General features: G+C 60.7%; 1 protein-coding gene across 1 annotated transcript; it reads right to left on the bottom strand.

Annotated features, from left to right (window-relative positions):
- Positions 1–1409: 1409 nt before the first annotated feature.
- Positions 1410–7933, bottom strand: BIRC7 (baculoviral IAP repeat containing 7). The gene is made up of 9 exons (XM_037811181.1): positions 7583–7933; positions 7406–7470; positions 5454–6448; positions 3965–4064; positions 3540–3609; positions 3382–3427; positions 2195–2266; positions 1761–1954; positions 1410–1624 (listed from the first exon to the last, which is right to left on the bottom strand). The coding sequence occupies exons 1-8, from the start codon at positions 7931–7933 to the stop codon at positions 1764–1766; spliced, it is 1890 nt and encodes a 629-aa protein (XP_037667109.1). The 3' UTR covers positions 1410–1624; positions 1761–1763.
- Positions 7934–16880: the final 8947 nt, after the last annotated feature.

The raw sequence follows: 16880 nt of genomic DNA, 5'->3' as shown, positions 1-16880 counted from the left end.
AGAGGCCAGCCTGCCCATGGGGCCCGTGCCTGAGGCCAGCCCCGGGGACTCAGCCTTCTGCTCTGTGAGTCAAGGCCATGACGGTCAAGGCCTGGCCATGAAGGACAGTGGCCTGGGGTGACGGCCACCTGGACCTGAACCCCACAGAGGTGGCTGCGGACAGAGCTGGCTCCCGGGGAGCCTGGCCGGCCTGGGGCGGGGAGCCCACAGCCTGAGCTGCGTGGGGTCTTCCAGAACGCCCAGCCCCTGCCCCTTGCCCCCTGGCCCCATTTTGCCAAAGGCCAGGAAGCCCCGGCTTCTGAGGTTTCAGCCTGTGGCATCCCCAGCCTTCCCCACCCCTGGCCCCGCAGCCGCTCTGCCCTGGTGTGCTCTGACCGCTCCTGCCCTCGCAGGCCGGCGTAGGTGAGCGGGCTCCCAGCTGCCGCGAGGGACAGATGGTGCCTAAAGCGGACTCCCCTTCCCCCCGCAGCTGGCCCACCTCTGCCCCCCAGCCGGCTTCCACGGACCAGACGTCGCGGGGCGGCAGGGCAGAGTGGCGACTCTAAAAGATTTTGTTAATTGTTTTTATCTATTAAAAAAAGCCACAAAAGGAAAATCAGAGTAAACCAGAAAGACGCGTCCATCCGTCTCCTCTGAGGCGGACCCCAGGCCTGGGACGCTGTCCGAGCCCGCTCCCTGCCTGCCTGCCGGGCGGGGGCTGCCCGGGCCATGGCCCCACACCTGCTCGGCTCTCGTGCGGGTCCCTCCAGCCCAGGGCCTGGTGACGGGCGGTGGGTCCATTGCAGGGCCTGGCCAGGGGCTCCAAGGGCCACCAGGAGGCCCCACAGACAGGGACGGGGGGCTTGCGGACGGCCGCCAGGTGGACTCGGGGGACAGCCACACGTACAGCGTCGGAGTGGCCAGGCCTCTCGGTTCTGAAAGCCCCTGACCTCCCAGAAGGATAAAAGCAAGGGGAGGGGGTGAGAGAGCCGGAGCCCAAATGCCCTCAAAACCGATGGTGACTTGGGGGAAAAGCGCCTGGAATTGGGCGGACCCTGGGCGGGTGCTGCCCCTGCTGGTGAGGAGGGCTGGCCCGGGAGCTGGGGGGGATCGGGGTGGGGGGCGGGAGGAGGGAGGGAGCCGGGTGGATGGAGTGGGGGAAGCGGGGGCTGGGGAAAGAGTGGGGTTAGAAAACCTTGTGTGGGGTTGGGAAACAGGGTTGGCGGGGAGGGACCAGGGGGAGGGCGCTGGGGAAGGGGAAGGCAGCTGGGCGGCCGCCTGGGGGTCCGGGAACTAAGGGTCCGCTCGGCACCATCCAGGGAAAAAGTGCCACTTTATTTAAAACTTCAAAGGCAAACACACAGGCAATAAAAGCACCCCGCCCCGCCCCGTGGCTCCTTGTCCTCAGCAGCCTCAGCAGTGGGGTGGGAACACGGTCCCCAGGCCAGGCCACCCCGTGTTTCTCAGCGCACTCCGGGGCCAGGCGGCACTGAGGAGACGCCCCCCAGGACAGTCAATGCAGAGGTCTGCTGGGCAGCAGGCGGTGGTCCTCACGCGTGCCCACCCTCACTGGGCAACGGGGGCTTAGGCCAGCTGGGGGGCAGCATGACGATTCTCACTGGCCGACGCGGGACGGTGTGGCCTCCTGGGCGCCGCGTTGAGAAGGATTCAGAGCTAGAAGCTGAGCGCTGGGGAAGGGGGGTGAGGAGGGGGAGGGGGTGGGGTGGGGAGGGGCGTGGGGGGGCTGCCATGGAGTGGGGGGGGCTGCGGACCCTGCTCACCCGCTAGGACAGGAAGGTGCGGACGCGGCTGCCGATGGGGGCCCGGCAGAGGGGGCACGGCCGCAGGCTGGGGGCACAGTCAGCACAGGCCAGGTGGCCGCAGGGCACGAAGACAATGGACACCGTGCGGTCCAGGCACACCCTGCACATCCGCTCCTCCCGCAGGCGCCGCAGCTGCTCCTCCGCGTCCACTCCTGCGGGTGGGATGGGGGACAGGCTGGGGGTAGGCTCCACTGGTAGGGGACAAGCCCGGCTGGGGTGTTGAGAACCCACCAGCCCCTCTCCGGGCCTGGGTCTCCTCCTAGGGGTGGGCTATGACACCAGCCCTCCCACACTGGATTCCACGCCTCTGTCCGTGGCCGGAGGGGAGTGGCCTAGGGTGGGAGATGACCCGCGGCCCCCAACGGCCCTGTGAGCCCCTCCCCTCCCCGCACCTGGCTCCCCGGGCCGTTCAGGCTGGGTCTCTCCTCTGGGTGGGCGCAGTGCGGAGCCACCGTGGACAGGAGCTGTGGGCAGGTTGGGACAGGTTGAGGCCTGGGCCCCAGAGGGAGGTGTGGCCCAGCCCAGCGGTCCTGTCCCACAGGGTGCCACGCTCCCGCTCCTGCATCCTTCTGCTCCCAGAGAAGACGAGCCTTCCTGGGGAGCCCCCGAGGTACCCCTCCAGCGGCCAGGGTGCCCCTGGCCCAGCCTCCCCCACACCTGTGGGCACTGGGTGCTGGGGGCTGGGGGCTGGGGGCTGGGTGCTGGGTGCTGGGGGCTGGGTGCTGGGTGCTGGGGGCAGCAAGGCCAGGGATGAACAACGGGACGAACAACAGGAACGCAGGTGGGAGGCAGCTGTGTCCAGCGTGGCAGGTGTACCTCGGGCCCCTCCGCCCGGCCCCCGTCCACGCCGGCCACTCCCAGCCACCCCCAGCATCTGCGAGGCGGGCGGGACAGGCTGGCTGGGGGGATGTGCTGTGGCTGCTCAGCACCGGGGGCCTGTGTGGCCATCACAGCCACCCCACTGATGACCACTAAGGCCAAGGGAAGGGACAGACCCTTGCAACTGAGGGGGCTGCATCCCCAGAGCCCACGTGGTGGTGCACCGTCCCGGGGAAAAACCATGAAACTTCCAGCCACAGCCGGTGGAGCCCAGGCCCAGGCACTGTGCCAGGGGTCATTGCCCCAGGACTGGGTGCTGGGAGCACCCCACTTCACAGCTCAGGGCACCGAGGCTCACGGGAAAGGCAGTTCCACGGCCCAGAGCTGGTGGGCAGCAGAGTGGCTCCGGACCGCTCAGTCCACCTGCTTCACAAGGCCCAGCATGGCCCAGGCTGCTGGGACCCCTGGAGGCTGCCCCCCAACCTGGTGGGACAGGCAGCCAACTCCACTCGTGGGCTCCCACTGGCGGTCCTGTCACCCCGACACAGCTGCCGCCCCACGTGCTCACCGCAGTGCTTGGGCCTCACCCCGGGCAAGGCTGGCCCTGAGCTCACACAGAGCACACACCCCAGGCCTCACCGTCACCCCAGGTCAAGCAGCCTTCTGTCCTCCTGCCGCCCAGCAGGTAGGGACACACTGTGGCTTTGGCCACGGCACAGGGTGCAGGTGCCAAGGGGACAGAGCACACGTCACAGCTCACCTGAGGGGGCGGCAGGGGCTGCGCCTTCTGGTTCTTCCACTGGGCCCTGGAAGGAGCCAGAGAACATCTGGGCCTTGAGCAGATGCGGCTGCCATGGTGGGAGGGACCCCCGACCCCCAGCTCTGACCCCTCAGGCCTGGAGTGGGGGGCAGACTCACCCAGCAGCTGAGCGAATCCTGGACACTGCGGACAAAGTCCCTGCCTTTGGACCGAAGCAGGAATTCACACCTGGAGAGTGAGCCAGAGACCCAAACACAGGGGGTTTGGAACCTCCAAGAAGCTCCCCACCTCTGGTGGCAAGAGCCCCGGGAGCCCCTCGGGCTGGCGAACGCGTCTCCTCCCGGCTAGTCCCCAGCCTGCAGGGCGCTCGCTGCCGGGGCTCCCCAAGAACCAGGCGCCTGTGGGGCGGGGGTCGAGGAGACGGCCCCTGCCGAGCACCAAGGAAGAACCCGCAGTGGGACAGCCGTTCCCCGCAGTCTTCCGGAGGGGCTCCCGCTTGAACAACCTGGTTTGCCACCCACAGCCCCTGCTCCTGACCGTCATCCCACGGGACTGGGGATGGCCGGGTCTGTCGGCGGGTTACCTGGGGAACCACGTGGCGTGCTCCGCCCAGGGGTCGTCCCCCTGCTCCCAGCTCTGCAGGCCCCCGTAGCAGAAGAAGCACCGCACCTTGTCCTGCTGGCCTGGGGTGAGCAGAGACGTTTGCCCTGGCCCTGCCCAGAGCCCCAGCCTGCCCCACTGACCCCGCTGAGCCCCCCGAGGCTGCGAGGGCATGGGGTGGGGGCTCCAGTGGTCTTTCCCACTGTCTCTCGCTGGGGTCACACGCAAGCCGAGCAGCCAGGCTCTGCCGCCCTTCGCCCTGCCCCTCGGCGGTCGGCCAGGGATGCCGTGCACGTGCAGCCCAGTTTCTCCAAGGTGGACGGTGGACAGGGATGCTGGGCGCTGACCAGGGAAACCGGAATGTTCGTGAATGTCTGGGGTGTGCGCTCTGGTTGTTCAAGGGGGACTGCTGGGGAAGGGGAGGCCGAGGGCTCAGAACCCTGGAGTTTTGGGACACCTGGGTCCCCTCTACCACAGCCCACCCCAGGATGGACTCCCAGAGAGAGAATGGGGTGGGGGGTGCCCTCCCAGGCCAGTCTGCTGCCAGACTTGGTTCTGGGGCCTCACGGGCTGCTTGGGAGATGGAGGCTCACTTTTCGGGGGGACCTCTCAGCTCTCCACCTCCACTGCAGAGGTGCAGTGCTTCACCCCAGGCAGAGACTGCAGATTAGGGGCTGCTCTGGCAAGAATCACGCCAGCCCCCTCAGGCCCACACCCCCGGCTTCCTGCCCTCCCTCCTGGCCTCTGCGCGGGCTGCACCTCCGATCTCGGGGCAGGTGGGCCAGGCCTGCCCCTTCTCCATGAGCTAGTCCCCACGGAGCCACCTGACTCCGGGCCCCCCCAGGCCCAAACACCCCACTTCTGATGCAGCCTGAGACTCCCCAGGGGCTCACCTGTATAAATGACAGCTGTCCTAGCATTTACAAAGCCCCCAGTATGGCCCTCCAGCCTGCCCCACACATGAACCTCCTCCCCCAGCCACAGGGCAGGCAGACAGGCCCCCCCGGCACCCGAGCTGGGATGAGGGCAGGCTCACGAGCACCCATGCTTAAACAAAGCAGCCACAGGGGCAGACCAGATGCCAGCCAGCCTGTGGGGTGGAAGGCTCTAGAACACTTCCCACAGGCAGAGAGCTCGGGACTTGGCACAAGCCCTGCCTGAGTTAGGCTCCCACGACGGTGCCCCTAAACCTACAACACGACAGGCTCGGCCCTGGGGTGAGGGCAGACGGTCCACGCCTGCACCCCTTCCCACTGGAGTCCCTGGGCAGACGTCCCGCCTGCCACAGTGATCTCCCTCCACTGGTGCCTGGGAGACTCCAGGAGAGGGGGCACGAGGACAGGAGGACAAGGGCCCCGGGAGGGGCTGCCGGACCCCAGCCACCCTTCATCAGGCTGGATGCCCCATGCAGGAAGCAGAGACCCCGGCCCATGGCCAGGAGGCCGCCCAGGCCCGGCAGTCCTACTACTCACCCGTGTGGAAGAAGCCAGCCGCAGCCAGCTGCGCGGGGGGCACCGCGGCGGTCGGCGGCCAGGCAGAGAAGGAGGCCAGGCGCCGCTCCGGGGAGCCCATCTCGGGGAGGGCGGGCCCCAGGGGCCACATAGCCGCAGCCCCCTCCTCCCGCTGCTCCTCCCCCTCCTCGGCCAGGGGGCGCAGCCACCCCAAGATCTGCCCGTCCACGGTGTCCCGGCCGCCCCTGGCCAGGGGGCTGCCCACACGTGTCCCTGGGGCAGGTGTGCCCCGAGGGGCGCCACGGATCTCTGCACAGCAGCTGTGCCCCGGCCCCTGGCACGAGCACCGTCCCCTGTCCTTGGGTCCCATGAAGAAGGCAGCAGCCCTGGCGGGGTCCACAGCAGGGACGGGGGCCCCGGACAGCCAGCTCTGGAATGTGCCCGGCCTGCTGGCTTCAGGGCTCCTGAGCCCCTGGCCCTCCCTGGGGGTAGTGGCAGCCTCTGCCCCAAACAGCTGGAAGATGAGGGTGGGCACCAGCGTCCTGCCCACCAGATGCCCGAGATGGGGGAGTGCCCAGGAGTCCGGGAGGACAGCTGGGGCCCGCTTCCTTCTGGAAGGGGCTGGTGGGCCGGCCGGCCTCACGTGCTCTCTGCAGGGGGGCCGAGTCACGGGGCTCCCTGGCAGATCCCGCTCCAATCCACAGGAGCAGGGACTGCCTCTGGGGACTGTGGGGGAGGGGCCGGATTGTGGGGACCCCTCCCAAGGCTGGGCGGCTCTGGGACCTCGGGGTGGGGGACAGCAGGGCAGCCGGTGTGCAGCCCCAAGTTGGACTGGCAGCCAGGCGCAGCTTCTGGAAACAAATGAAGGCTCAGTGCCCTCCGGTGATGTCGGGGAGAGCAGGTTTATCCGAACACCCTCAGTGAGGACCACAGAGGGGACAGCCAGCACCCCACCCCATGGGTGACAAAACGGGGGCAGGAGGGAGCCATGTCCAAGGACATGCAGGTGCTTGGGCCTGGTTCGGGGCCGGGAGTAAGGGGGATGAGCTCACCTGCGTGCCTGCCCCCTCTGAATCCTGGAGCCGAGAGGAGCCGGAAACATCGTGCTGCCCCTGCCCGCTGCAGGGCCGGGCTCTGATCTCAGCCGCTAGGACTGTCCCTGCCCCAGGTTCCAGGGAGGGAGCTGAGCCTGAGCCCCCAGCCCTGCCAACCCGCCCCCCCACCCTGGCTTCAGCCTCCGAGTTCTGGGCTTTCGTGTTAACTAGCAACCCCTGCAGCCAGCTGTGGCCCAGACACCCAGGACTTTGGGGAGCGTCCGCCATTCTAGCCACCGTAGAGTGCCCGCCAGGCCAGTCGTCTGCTGGACACCCACCACCCATCCACCACCCTTCTCCTAGACCCGGTCCCTCCCTGCTGGCTATAGCCTGGGGTCCCAACCAGTCTAGGGTGCCCTGCGCCTGGGCCCTCCAGGGAGCCCCTTGATCCTGGGGGAGCCCAGGGGTCAGGACTGCTCTTGCTGGGGCCCAGGTCAAAGCTGACCCCTGGAGGCACCCCCATGTGGGCTGCCTGGTCCCCCCGGGGCCCCACCAGGCAGGGGCGTGGGCACAGGAGAAGGGCTGTTCCCCAGGCAGGCAGGAAGGCCCCTGGTGGGCAGAAAGGGGTCCCAAGGACATGAAGTCCCTTGGCCTTGGACTGGGAAATCACGAGGTCTGCCCCCAGCCCCTCTGCTGCCAGTCTCCTCCCCAGGGACCCAGCACCCCCCTCCTTCCCGGAGCAGAGGCTGTGGGCTCTGCCTGCTCCAAACCCCGCTCCCTGCTCCTGCTTCCGCCTGGTTTGGGCATAAGCCTCTTACGGCGTGTTTAGCCTTTTAGAAACAAAGTGCATCACAAATAAAAGAGTTGCCGAGCCCTGCAGGGCATTTTTGTTGAAAGGGCACAGGGTGGGGGGGGCAGGGCAGGGTTAAGCCTTCCCACTGCCAGCTCAGCAGCTGGGCACAGGGGCGGGGGAGCTGGCACTCAGCCAGGGTTGCAAAGAGGAGCTGGGCAGAGGGGAGAGCGCAGGTCCTGACCTGTGCCCTAACCCTGTCCCCTGACACCCCCTCCTCTACCTGACCCCACACCTGCCCAGCCCTCCCCAGGCCGCTAGCTCACCTCCCTCAGGGAGACGCCCACGCCGGCCCAGGTTCTCTGCGGCCGCTGCTCATCACGCCCCCACGCCCTGCGCCCGCCTATATGCAGCTGGTCACGCCGGATCCCGCCCCGCGCACCCGGACCCGGCCCACACCTGCTCCCGGCTCCCTGCCCCGCCGGGCGCCCCGAGGCTGCCAGGGTCCTCTTATCAGATGCCAAAAGCCACCTGGTTTCCTGCGGGTTCCAGGTGAACGGCGGGCTGGAGAGCAGGTAGCCATCAGCCGGCTCAGCTGCGCCAGGCCCCCTGCAGCCGCTGCCTCCCGGCGTCCAGGGACGGCTGCAAGGCTGAGTCCCGACGCGGGGCCGCGGCATCTCGGCGAATGGTGGGAGGGGAGGGCCACGTGCGGGGGACGCCCTGGGAGCAAGGGCAAGGGCAGGGGCAGGGGCAGGCCTTGGTCTCGGGACGCCTGGGCCCCGTCCACCCCTCCATTCAGTGTCTCGCCCAGCACAGTCCGGGACTCGGACGTCGGTTGTCCGGCAGCTCCAGCAAGCCCCGCTGCGCCGCCCGCAGGGCCCTCTGGGGACGAGCTCCGCGGCTGGGGATGGGGACGGGGACGGCGGGGCGGGGGGTGAGGTCTCTCTGCCCGACGGAGCTGGCGGTGGGAGGGGGCGAGGCAGGGAAGCGTCTGGGCTTGCACTGAAGCCCCTACTCCGGGACCCCGACGTTAGAGGAAGCTGCGGGCGCCCTGCGGTTTATTCCCTCGGATCCGCTGCCGCTCCTGGAGATGCCAACTGCGCGTCGTGTTTTAAATTAGAAAATAACAGAAAGCACCCGTGGTAGGGAGGGCCCCGGCTATGCAGTCACGTGGTTCTAACACCCCTGGAATGGGGTCCCTCCCTGGAAGGTGGGTCCCCGAGTTCGATGGTGGGTGGACTGCAGGAGAGAAGCCGCGAGCCGGGAGCAGTGGCCCCCCAGAGAAGGAAGGGGCGCGGCCCGGAGGTCAGGCTGGGATTTTTTGAGACAAGGAATTATTTGGGTGTTGCTCAGATAGAGAAAAAGAAAGGGGCTAAAAATAACCATCGCAGGCTCATTCCGGAAATGTGGGGGATTTCTCCAAATATAAAGAAACAGAGCGTCCATCTGCAGGGGCTCTGCAGTCGGCCTGCGCGGCAGCTGCCCCAGTTGTCGCCACTGCTGGCCGGGGGGTGGACGCCGGCTGCGTTGCTTTGCAACTTCCTGTGACCTACGCTTTTTCAATATGCCGAGCTGGAGCCCATTGCCAGCCTTCTCGCTGCCGGGGAGTAAGCACCTGGTTGCTATTCTGGTGTGTTTCCTCCGGGCACACTCCAAATACCTTTATTCATAGTTTCTCATTCCACCAGGTACATCAGGTTTTTAAAACTCTTAACCACATTTCAGGCCTCCGAGGCTCAGTCTGATGACTTCGAGTCCCTGTGAGTCTTCAGGGATCCCCCTGTGGGCACCCCCTTGCTGTGGGGCTCCCGGAGGCTGGGGGCCCCCCGAGTTGTCCTGCCGAGGGGCAACAGCTGGACATCGCTCCATCCCTCCACGCACCTGGGCTGAGGCCACCCCGGGGCGTCCGCTGCCCGGCAGGGCCAGGCGCTGGAGAGAGCACCTGCCGTGAGCCGCCAGCGGGGGGCGCGGGAAAGGGGGGCGCCAGGGGAGAGTGGGGCCCCACCGTGTCCTCTGAGCCCCACTTTCCGGATGGGGAGACCTGGGCTCAGATGGGAGGTGTGACCTGCCCAGCCCCACAGCCGGACAGTGCCAGTGCGGACGTGCCCCAGCGTGTGCCTCCGGATGGGACAATCGCTGCCCTGGAGGGTGGCGGCCTGCACAGCTCCAGCGCAGCAGCAAGGGCAGGGCTCACAGCACCAGCTCGAGGCTTGAATTCTGCTCCTGTGGGACTGATAAGATCGCTGCTGACCTGGGCTAGGTTCCTGCTGCTTCCTGCAGACAGCATCCCACAGCTGGGTCTGGCTCCTACCTGCCCTGCCCCGAGCCCAGGTGCCCCGGGGCTGCGCTGGGAGGCCTCCCGAGGCAGGGGTCACTGCGGGGACGCAGGCAGCAGCCTTCTGTTCCCTGACCTGCAGAGCCCACACACCTGCCCGCTGGCCCTGCTCTCTCCGAGCTCCTGGGCACCCTTTGGAAACTTGAGAGGTCCCATTCCTGGCGCCAGTTTCCAGCAGAGGAATCCAGGGATACTTGGCTCAGTCTCAGGGAGTTCTCTGACCACAGGGAGGGGAACCAACAGGCTGCAGGGTAAAAACGAGGTGATGCACAGGCAGCGGAGCTCGAGGGCTGAGCATCAGGCTCACCTGGAGGCATAGGGGCCACCTGGAGATGTCAGGCTAACCTGCAGGCTATTGAACATGCAGGTCCCCACCCCCCAGGGGCCTCAAGTTCCTCTGGGCTGGGGTGGGTTGGACTTTTACCTTTAGCTGGAGCTCCCAGGACACCTGGGACCTGCTTTGAGCCTCACTCCAGGGGGCTGAGTCCGCGTGTCCCATAAAGGAGCCTCTCACCACATCAAATTTTTATAAACTTCAGTTTTTTTGAGCTATATTCACATACCATACAATCATCTGGTGTAACAATCAGCTGTTCAAAGTACCATCATAGTTGTGCATTCATCACCACAATCAATTTTTGAACATTTCCTTACTCCAAAAAGAAAAAAAAATAAGAATAAAAATAAAAGTAAAAAAAGAGCACCCAAAGCATTCCACCCCCCATCCTACCCTATTTTTCATTTAGTTTTTGTCCCCATTTTTCTACTCATCTGTCCATACGCTGGATAAAGGGGACGTGAGCCACAAAGTTTTTACAATCATACAGTTGCAGTGTGTAAGCTGCATAGTTATACAATCATCTTCAAGAATCAAGGTTGCTGGGTTGCAGTTCAACAGTTTCGGGCATTTCCTTCTAGCTAATCCAATACACTGAAAACTAAAAAGGGATATCTATATAGCGCTTGTAAGAATATCTTCCAGAGTGACCTCTCAACTCCAGTTGAAATCTCTTAGCCACTGAAACTTTACTTTGTTTCACTTCTCTTTTCCTTTTTGGTCAAGGAGATTTTCTCAATCACGATGCCGGGTCCAGGCTCATCCCTGGGAGTCACGTCCCACGTTACCAGGGAGATCTACACCCCTAGGAGTCACATCCCATGTAGGGGGGAGGGCAGCGAGTTCACCCACGGAGTTGGCTTAGGGAGAGTGGCCACTCAAATTTAATTAAAATTAAATTGACTAGAAAATTCAGATCCTCAATTTCTAGTGCTCAATGGTTCCAGTACTGGGTGGCACAACTCAGAATTTATGATGTGCCCAGCAGGTGACTTCCCCCACTGGTGGGGTGACCTCCTCCGGCTCGGCTGTCCACAGACTGCCTCCTGGGGGGGAAACCGAGGCTGGTGGTTAGCAGGGCTGGGGTGTGAGTGAGCAGGACTTCTGACCCCTGACTCAGCACTCCAAAAGGAGGTGACAGCAGGTAGCTAGAAGCCAGGGCCTCATCTGGGTTGTCACTGCCATGACTTTGGCTGAGCTTTCCCGGCAGTGAGGGGTGGCGGGGGCTCCCCCAGGACCTGCCCCGTGCGCGAGTGCCAGGGGGTAGGTAGAGGCTCCGCTCCACAGAGGGCCCAGAGGTGGCGGAGGAGCTGTGTGCCAGACAGAGGGCAGGGCACAGGCAAAACAGCAGTGCGGTGGGGGCTTGCGTAGGTGCTGAGTGGGTGCCGTCGTGGGGGACGTGCGGCCCAGGAGGCTGCAGGGGCGCGGGGCCAGGTCCTGGGGCCTTCCCTGGACGGAGCGGGGCTGGGGAGGCAAGGGCCATCCGGCCGGGGGTGAGGGGGCATCCGGCTGAGCTGGGTCGGCAGCGCCGCTCCCCACAACCCCGGCCCACTGTAGATGCCCCTCCGTGGAACTTAGGTTTGGCCTGAGGTTTGCATGGGGTACGCCGTCACTTCAGCCGGGGGTTTTGTAGGTGACAGAGACTGAAAGCTTCAGCAAAAAGGAGGGAGAGAGGGAGGTGGGAGGGAGGGGGAGGAAGCGCATTGGCTCAGGTGACTGAAAGCACGCAGGTGGGTGCTGCAGGCTGGCCGGGCCCCAGGGGCTCAGACCACGCGTCATCAGCCTCCCTCACTGTTCTCCTCCGGCATTGTTTCCAGATGAAGGTGACCACTGCCCGCCCACGTGCCCGCAGCTTAGCAACACCAGGAAGAAAGCCCCTGCTGCCCAGACACCAGCCCCCTCCCGGCGCCCACAGGCTCTGATCGGGACTGAGCGGGCCCCCAAGGGAATAGCAGGGTGGGGTCACTGGACTGAACGGAGCTTGAGAGAGAGCAGGTCAGCGCAGCACCCCCGGGTGAGCGGCCTCATGTCAGGGCAGGTTGACGAGGTGGGGAGGGGCTGGGCTGCCCCCACTTGCCGGGTCATGGTCACTTCGGGGGGGGGGCACTGTTTGCAAGGGCAGAGTTAAGGTCTGGGGTTTCTCCCGCCGGCCCCCAAGCGCCCTCCGGGTGTCCGATGCCTCCCTGCACCCTGCCTGGTCTGGCCGGGTCCCTGACCCCTCTCCAGGGCTAGCCCTGCTCACTCTCTCCCACCCCACGTGCAGCCTTCCCCGGGCACCTGGCCAGGTAGACCCAGCGTGGCTGCCCCTCCCTCGCCTGGCCCTGGGCTGCACTCTGGCATCCAGGCCCGCAGGTGCGTCCCCTCTGTGTGGCCCCAGCACGTTGGCCCCCAGCCTGTTTCCTAGCCACGGTCCCTCCCTGCCACCCCTCTTCATGAACCTCTGGCGGGACCCAGAGTCCTCGTGGCTGTACTGGGACCCCGGGGCGACCCCCGCCCCACCCCCCTGCCGCACCCCCCGGCTCTGCCTTTGAGGACTGCCCAGCGTCAGGCTGCAGCCGCACAGGATGCCCTCGGCAAAGTGGAGCGGGTGGCGCGGGGGCAGCACCCGGGCAGTGCAGGGATGAGCCATGACTGATGCCATGGGCTGGCTGCTCTGCGGGGGCCACATTTAAACTCCGAGGGTGCCAGCCGAGGACAGGGCACGGCCAGGGGTGCCGGGAGCAGGGTTAAATTAAGCAAGGTGACCACGGTGCCCTCCAGGCCCCTGCCAAGCTCCTTCTTTTCACAGAGGCCTCCCCTGTGTCCTAGAGCCGCTTCAGTCCACTCACCTGGGACAAGGCCCCAGGCCTGCACCCCTTGGGCATGTGACCTAGCCTCTCAGCCTCAGTTTCCCCCTCTGCAGAATGGACTAATAGGTCCCTGGGTAGAGACTCCAATGAGATAAAGCCTGTGGACCGATCAACTCAGGCCAATTCTTTGCGGGCTCACAGTGTGTGGTTAGCATGGGGGGTTTGCCACACCCTCCCGCCTCTCGTCCTCTCGCTGGCAGCCACTGCAAGATCACATGGCCTCCCCGCGTTGGCCACTGTTCTGGACACATACTGTTCGTTTTTGGACCCCTCCCCAAACGCACAGATTTCACTTTGGCACAAGCCACCCACTGTCCAAGCGTATCAACGTCCTGCCGGATTCATCCTCGGGGGCATCCTCCCATGGAAACACGCCCGGCCTCCCTTCCACCTCTTCAGACTAGGCAGGGCTCCAGGAAGAGCTGATAGGCAACTTTTCTGCAGTGGTCCCACCCATCGCCCCCGAGCCCTCCTACAGTCTCCACCTCCTCCCACGGAGTTGAGGGATGTCCTGTGCCCACGACCCCTGCTGGCTCGGGGCTTTGGCCTTGCCAAAGGGGCTGCGCTCTGGCTCGCAGCAGTCACGGCTCACGCTGGGCCCTGGTCTGGGGGATGCTCCTGGGATGCTGGCTGTGTGGCCCCCCACCCTGAGCCAGCATTCCAGGTTTTTTCCATGTCACTCTCCTTCCACAGGAGAGTCTCTGAGGCAAGTTCCTCAAGGACAGACCCAGATCCAGGCCACATGAAGACGTTATGTCTCCCAGAGCTAGAAAGGAAGAAAAAGACCTTCCTCGAAGCCACAGTGGGGTGACGGGATTGGAGGAGCATCCAGGCTGGGGCCCTGCGGGGGACTGAGAAAGAAGTGGGCTCTCTTCCTGGCACTGGAGCCAAGAAAGGGCTGTCCATCCTTGAACAAACACCAAAAAGCCTCCCTGTCAGTCCGGGGCCAGGCCCAGAGCAAGCTGAATCCTATTTCCTGTCTGTGGTAAGATCCTGGGCCAGGAATCTCATGTGCCAACTGGTTATAAACCAAGCCCCATCGAGACCCAGCAGAGAACCCCAAGACAACTGTTCCAGTGCTAAGGCTGCCATTGTGCAAAAGACCAGAAGCGGATTGGCTTTTTTTTAAAACTCAGTTTTATTGAGATATATTCACATACAATACAATCATCCATGGTGTACAATCAACTGTTCACAGTACCATCATATAGTTGTGCATTCATTGCCCCAATCTATTTTTGAACATTTCCCTTATACCAGAAATAATCAGAATAAGAATAAAAAATAAAAAAAAAAATAAAAAAGAACACCTAAATCACCCCCCCCCATCCCACCCTATTTTTCATTTAATTTTTGTCCCCAATTATCTACTCATCCATCCATCCATACACTGGATAAAGGGAATGCGATCCACGGGGTTTTCACAATCACACTGTCACCCCTTGTAATCTACATTGTTACACAATCATCTTCAAGAGTCAAGGCTACTGGGCTGGAGTTTGGTAGTTTCAGGTATTTACTTCTAGCTATTCCAATACATTAAAACCTAACAACTATTATCTATATAGTGCATAAGAATGTCCACCAGAGTGACCTCTCAGCTCCTTTTGAAATCTCTCAGCCACTGAAGCTTTATTTCGTTTCATTTCACATCCCCCTTTTGGTCAAGAAGATGTTCTCAATCCCACAATGCTGGGTCCAGATTCATCCCTGGGAGTCATATCCTGCGTTGCCAAGGAGATTTACACTCCATGGGAGTCAGATTGCACGCAGCGGGGAGGGAAGTGAGATCACCCGCCAAGGTGGCTTAGTTAGAGAGAGAGAGGGCCACATCTGAGCAACAAAGAGGCACTCGGGGGAGACTTAGGCACAATTATAAGCTGGATTAGCCTCTCCTTTGCAGTAACAAGCTTCATAGGGGCAAGCCCCAAGACAGAGGGCTCAGCATGTCAAGCTGTCAGTCCCTAGTGTTTGTGAGAACATCAGCAACAATCCAGGGGAGGAAGTCCAACACCTCCACATCCTCCCCCAGCTCCTCAGGGGGTCCCCAAATATATATTTTTATTCTCTGCTCAAATTACTTTGGGATGTGTTGCTATTTCACTCTAACCTATACAGACCTACCATATCTCACTTCCTATTCAAAGTTCCATGTAATTATGGTGTTTGAACAAACTGACTATAGAAGTTATATTGTCTAGAAAAGATAGATCCTACACCAAATATTTCTTCCCTTGGTCTCACATGGGAGTTGAAGTTTTAACACAGTTAGTTTCAACCTTTACCCTTTGGCCTGATTTGCCCTAGTCTTAACCAGATCTGCTCCATTAATATCTCTAACTGAACTCTGGGCTCTATTTCAGCTATTTTTTTTTTTTTTAACAGTTGTATGCATTAATACCGACATTCATATCTGCCGAGCTCTAGCTCTGAGTTTCAGGTGTCACGCAGATACCCAATGTTCCAGAGACCAATCAGGTTATACATTAAGGGATCAACATCTCAGATTTTGGAGACACCCATCACAATTCATCACAATTCAGGAATAGATTTGACTGCTGAAAGAGCTTACAATCTAGGGACCATTACAATAATAATTTCCCTGATAGGCTGTGCTCTAAGATTCAATTCTGAGTTTACACATTGTAGTCTATATCGGTGAGGCCTTATAGTGTTTGCCTTTGTTTCTGGTATACTTCACTCAACATGCTGTCTACAGGATCCATTTACCTCCTTGCGTGTCTCACAGCTTCACTCCTTCTTGTAGCTGCTCAATATTCCATTGCACGCACACACCACAGTTCACCATTCTGTTCCTCAGTCAGTGTACACTTAGGCCACCTCCACCCACTGCAAATCATGAATACTGCCTCCATGAATGCCAGTGTGCAAATGTCCATTCATGTCCCTGCTCTCAAATCTTCCAAACACATACCCCATAATGAGGTTGCAGGACCTTATGGCCCCCACATTGTTAGCTTCTTGTAGAACCACCACAGTGACCTCCAGAAAGGCTACACCATTCTGCCTCCTCATCCACAGTAAATACATACATCCCTCTCTCCATGTTTTCTTCAGCACTTTTACCCCATTTATATTTTTTCCTACAATTTTATAGAGATACATTCATATAACATACAAATACCCACAGTGTACAGTTGTTCACAGTATCATCATACAGTTGTACATTTATTATCACAGCCAGCACTTGAACATATTGATTACTATGAAAAAGGATTTTTTTGGTGAATAATAAAAAAGATAATAACAAAAAGAAAAATAAAGTGTCATACAATACAAAAATTAGTAAGGACAGAAAACAACAGCACTACCAAGAATCCCGTATGTCCCTTATATTCCCCTCTCATACACATTTGGCTTTGGTATATCGCCTTTGTTACATTTAATGGAAGCATATTACAATGTTACTGTTGACCATAGACTCCAGTTTCCTTTGATTATGTTTTTTCCCAAATACCATCCCTTTTTCAACACTCTGCATGGTTGACATTCATTTGTTCTCCCACATGCGAAAACATTTTTATATTTGTACATTTAGTAACAGTCATTGGCCACTCCAGGTTTTGCGAAGTTATACAGTCCCAGTCTACATCGTCTCTCTTTACCTCTGGTGTCATACATTCCCCTATCCCACCTCTTTCAGCCTTACTCACAGACATCTTTGTTCAGATTGTACTACCATCACACAGTATTATGCTGTTTATTTCTGGATCTACAGAATTATGGGTTGGCTTTTATAAAGGGGATTTATTAGGTTACAAACTTATAGTCCTAAGGCCATAAAAGTGTCCAAACTAAGGCATCAACAAGAGAATACCTGCACTGAAGAAAGGCTGATGGCATCTGGAACACCTCTGTCAGCGGGAAGGCACATGGCTGGCATCTGCTGGTCCTTTGCTCCTGGGTTGTGTTGCTTTCAGCTTTTGATTCCAGTGGCTTTCTAAGCCTCCAGGAGTCCTCTCTTAGCTTTTCTGGGGCAATCTCTGGGCTTCATCTCTTAGCTTAGCATCTCCAAACATCTCTAATTGTCAAAAGCATCCAGGTCTGTGTCAGCTCTCAGCTTCTCTTAAATACTCCAGTGA

Source organism: Choloepus didactylus, chromosome 19 (genome assembly GCF_015220235.1).
Source record: "Choloepus didactylus isolate mChoDid1 chromosome 19, mChoDid1.pri, whole genome shotgun sequence".
In the NCBI taxonomy this organism is placed as follows: domain Eukaryota; kingdom Metazoa; phylum Chordata; class Mammalia; order Pilosa; family Megalonychidae; genus Choloepus; species Choloepus didactylus.
Note: the sequence above shows the minus strand (reverse complement) of the source record. Positions and strands in the feature narration are given on the sequence as shown.